The 2,277-nt window shown below is 34.4% G+C and overlaps 1 protein-coding gene across 1 annotated transcript; it reads right to left on the bottom strand.

Moving 5' to 3' along the window:
* Positions 1 to 308: 308 nt before the first annotated feature.
* On the bottom strand, positions 309 to 1,563 carry LOC134268468 (uncharacterized). Its single transcript, XM_062750727.1, has 2 exons — positions 745 to 1,563; positions 309 to 639 (listed from the first exon to the last, which is right to left on the bottom strand). The coding sequence occupies exons 1-2, from the start codon at positions 1,121 to 1,123 to the stop codon at positions 368 to 370; spliced, it is 651 nt and encodes a 216-aa protein (XP_062606711.1). The 5' UTR covers positions 1,124 to 1,563; the 3' UTR covers positions 309 to 367.
* Positions 1,564 to 2,277: the final 714 nt, after the last annotated feature.

Here is a 2,277-nt window from a genome sequence, read left to right as displayed (position 1 = left end):
CAGAAGCGAAAATGACCATTTTTGAAGCTACTTATCCTGCCTCTAAGGCCATCAAAAAGTGCAATTTTTATCAAATATTTACCAATGAAAACTGCCTAACTTTACCTTAAATAGTGCCATTTTGAAGCCTCTCTTTTCACCAATTTGTAAAGATTCAAATTATAATTTTTTTCCTTATTACCAATTTAGAGCTAATAAAAAATGTTAAATGTGCAGTCTGTGCTTAATTTTTATAATGAATATATTGTATATTAACTCCCTTTCACATGCCTATATATTTTAATCCACCTTTCAATAAAAACAACCAACAAAATTATATTTTTTAATTTCCTGTTCATGCATTACACAAATTTAAGGAATTTAAGAATTAAAATTCATCATCTGAATTCCAATCAGATTCACTATCAACACTGAAATTTTTTCTATACTCCTCTGTTTCCCTCAGATTTTTTGCTATTTTTAATTGTAGTAAAGTATTTTCAAAAAGTTTGTCCTTTTCATGGTCATCATCACAGGTTGATCCAACATCATCAGCTTCTTCTTCACCAACATCAGTGCCATGTGATACAAGTAATACTGGTTCGGACTCAGTTTGGACTTCTGCCTCCATATATGTTTTCCTGCTATCCTCTCCTGTACCTATTCAATTTAATTTGAAATCTAAGAAAAGTCTCATATTAAATGAATTTAGATATCAAAATTATCATTCATTTTTTTTACCAATCCTACTGGAAAATTTTTTACCTGAAGTCCTACTGGAAGGAAGTTTCTTCCTTTTCTTGGCAGTGATCCACTTCACAGCTGCATCAGAAACTAAACCATCACGCTTCTCTGTGCACAACTCTGGACAATTTACAGCAATATGTAGTAATCCATTTAACATGTCATTTTTTAGTCTGTTTCTGAGATCAGTTTTAATGATTTTTACTTTTGAGGCACCTCTCTCTGGCCATGCATTAGAAAGTGACATTGTAAGTATCAATTGTACAACTTTTGTAAGATAGGGGCACATGTAATTGTATTCATTTTTGTGTTTCATTATTTCACCCAAACACCATTCCAAGGGAGTAAAATCATCTGATGCAGGTATTTGACACTTCTTTTCTGCAATATGATATTTCATCAGGTGCCATTCTGCTTTTACTTCAGCAAGGGACTGGGTGCAACATTCTGGGAGAAACTGCTGGTGAATAATTTCGACAGCATTGTCACCATATGAACTGAAGCTTTCACTGTCCTTATCAGGAATATGGCAGGGATTGAAAATATTGAGGGCAACTAAAATTGGAACATCAGGAAAGCGTCTTTCAATATTTTCCACTAATGCAGAAATATAGTTGCTAAGTGTCTGTCCAAGCTGGTGTTCAGTATTCTGGTTTATTGTGATATCTAGTAGTTCAAGCCTTCCACCTTCACTTAATTCAGATTTAGCCAACTCAATTAGACTTTTTTCACTTTTTATCTGTTTCAGTTCTTGAACTGCACTGTCTAAAGTAGGCTGAATTGAACTAAAATTCAGATAACTCTTCTGAAAAATCCGACTTATTTTCCCCAGAATTGGTAAAATTGCATGAAAAATAAAGAGCAAACCTACAAAATGGGCAGAATGCATTTTTTTTTAGTAATCCGTAAGCAGCAGCATCACTTTCAGAAAGTTCAAACTTAGAGTTTGAACTAAAGGAATCAGATCTTCCATTGCAGGAGCAACTGATGCCTCAAAACTCAACCATCTTGTTTTACATGCCCGTTTCAGAATTTTTACACACTTCTTTTTTTCTGATGAGTTAAGTACAAGGCTTCTGTAACCCTCTAGGTGTTTCAAAAAACAAGCCATCTTCTTTGGGCCAAAGCTGTAGCATGTATCTCAATATTCCCTACACACTTGAGATTAGAATTGGTGTCTGTACATGCTAATGCCAACCGATGGCATGCACAATGAATTTCAATCAGACATTTGTTCATATGTTTCAGTTTAGCACTTACGCCATCATTTTTACCAATCATCACACTTGCGCCATCTGTTACACAAACCAGTTATCTTCATCATATCTAGATCCATGGCTTCAAAATTTTCACAAAGCACCTTGAAAAGAGTTTCGGAGTTTGCCGAGTCTGACTTTTCCAGTAAGTTTGCAATGAAAAGGAAATCTGTTTGAACACTCCCACGCTCTTGGTCAAAGTATTGAATGTACACAATTATCTGTTCAAGTGACGACACATGAGATAGATCATCTATCATTAATCCATAACAGTTTGAAGATTGCAACTTTTTAATTA

The sequence above is a fragment of the Saccostrea cucullata genome, unplaced genomic scaffold (assembly GCF_032062105.1).
Source record: "Saccostrea cucullata isolate Sc308-1 unplaced genomic scaffold, CSIRO_AGI_Scuc_v1 ctg18345, whole genome shotgun sequence".
Classification (NCBI taxonomy): Eukaryota; Metazoa; Mollusca; class Bivalvia; order Ostreida; family Ostreidae; genus Saccostrea; species Saccostrea cuccullata.
This window is presented reverse-complemented; position numbering and strand designations above follow the sequence as displayed.

Coding starts and splice junctions, on each gene's coding strand:
- LOC134268468 (XM_062750727.1), bottom strand. CDS start 1,123: ATGAAATATCATATTGCAGAAAAGAAGTGTCAAATACCTGCATCAGAT. Junction 640..744: donor TCCTTCCAGTAGGACTTCAG/GTAAAAAATTTT, acceptor TAAATTGAATAG/GTACAGGAGAGGATAGCAGG.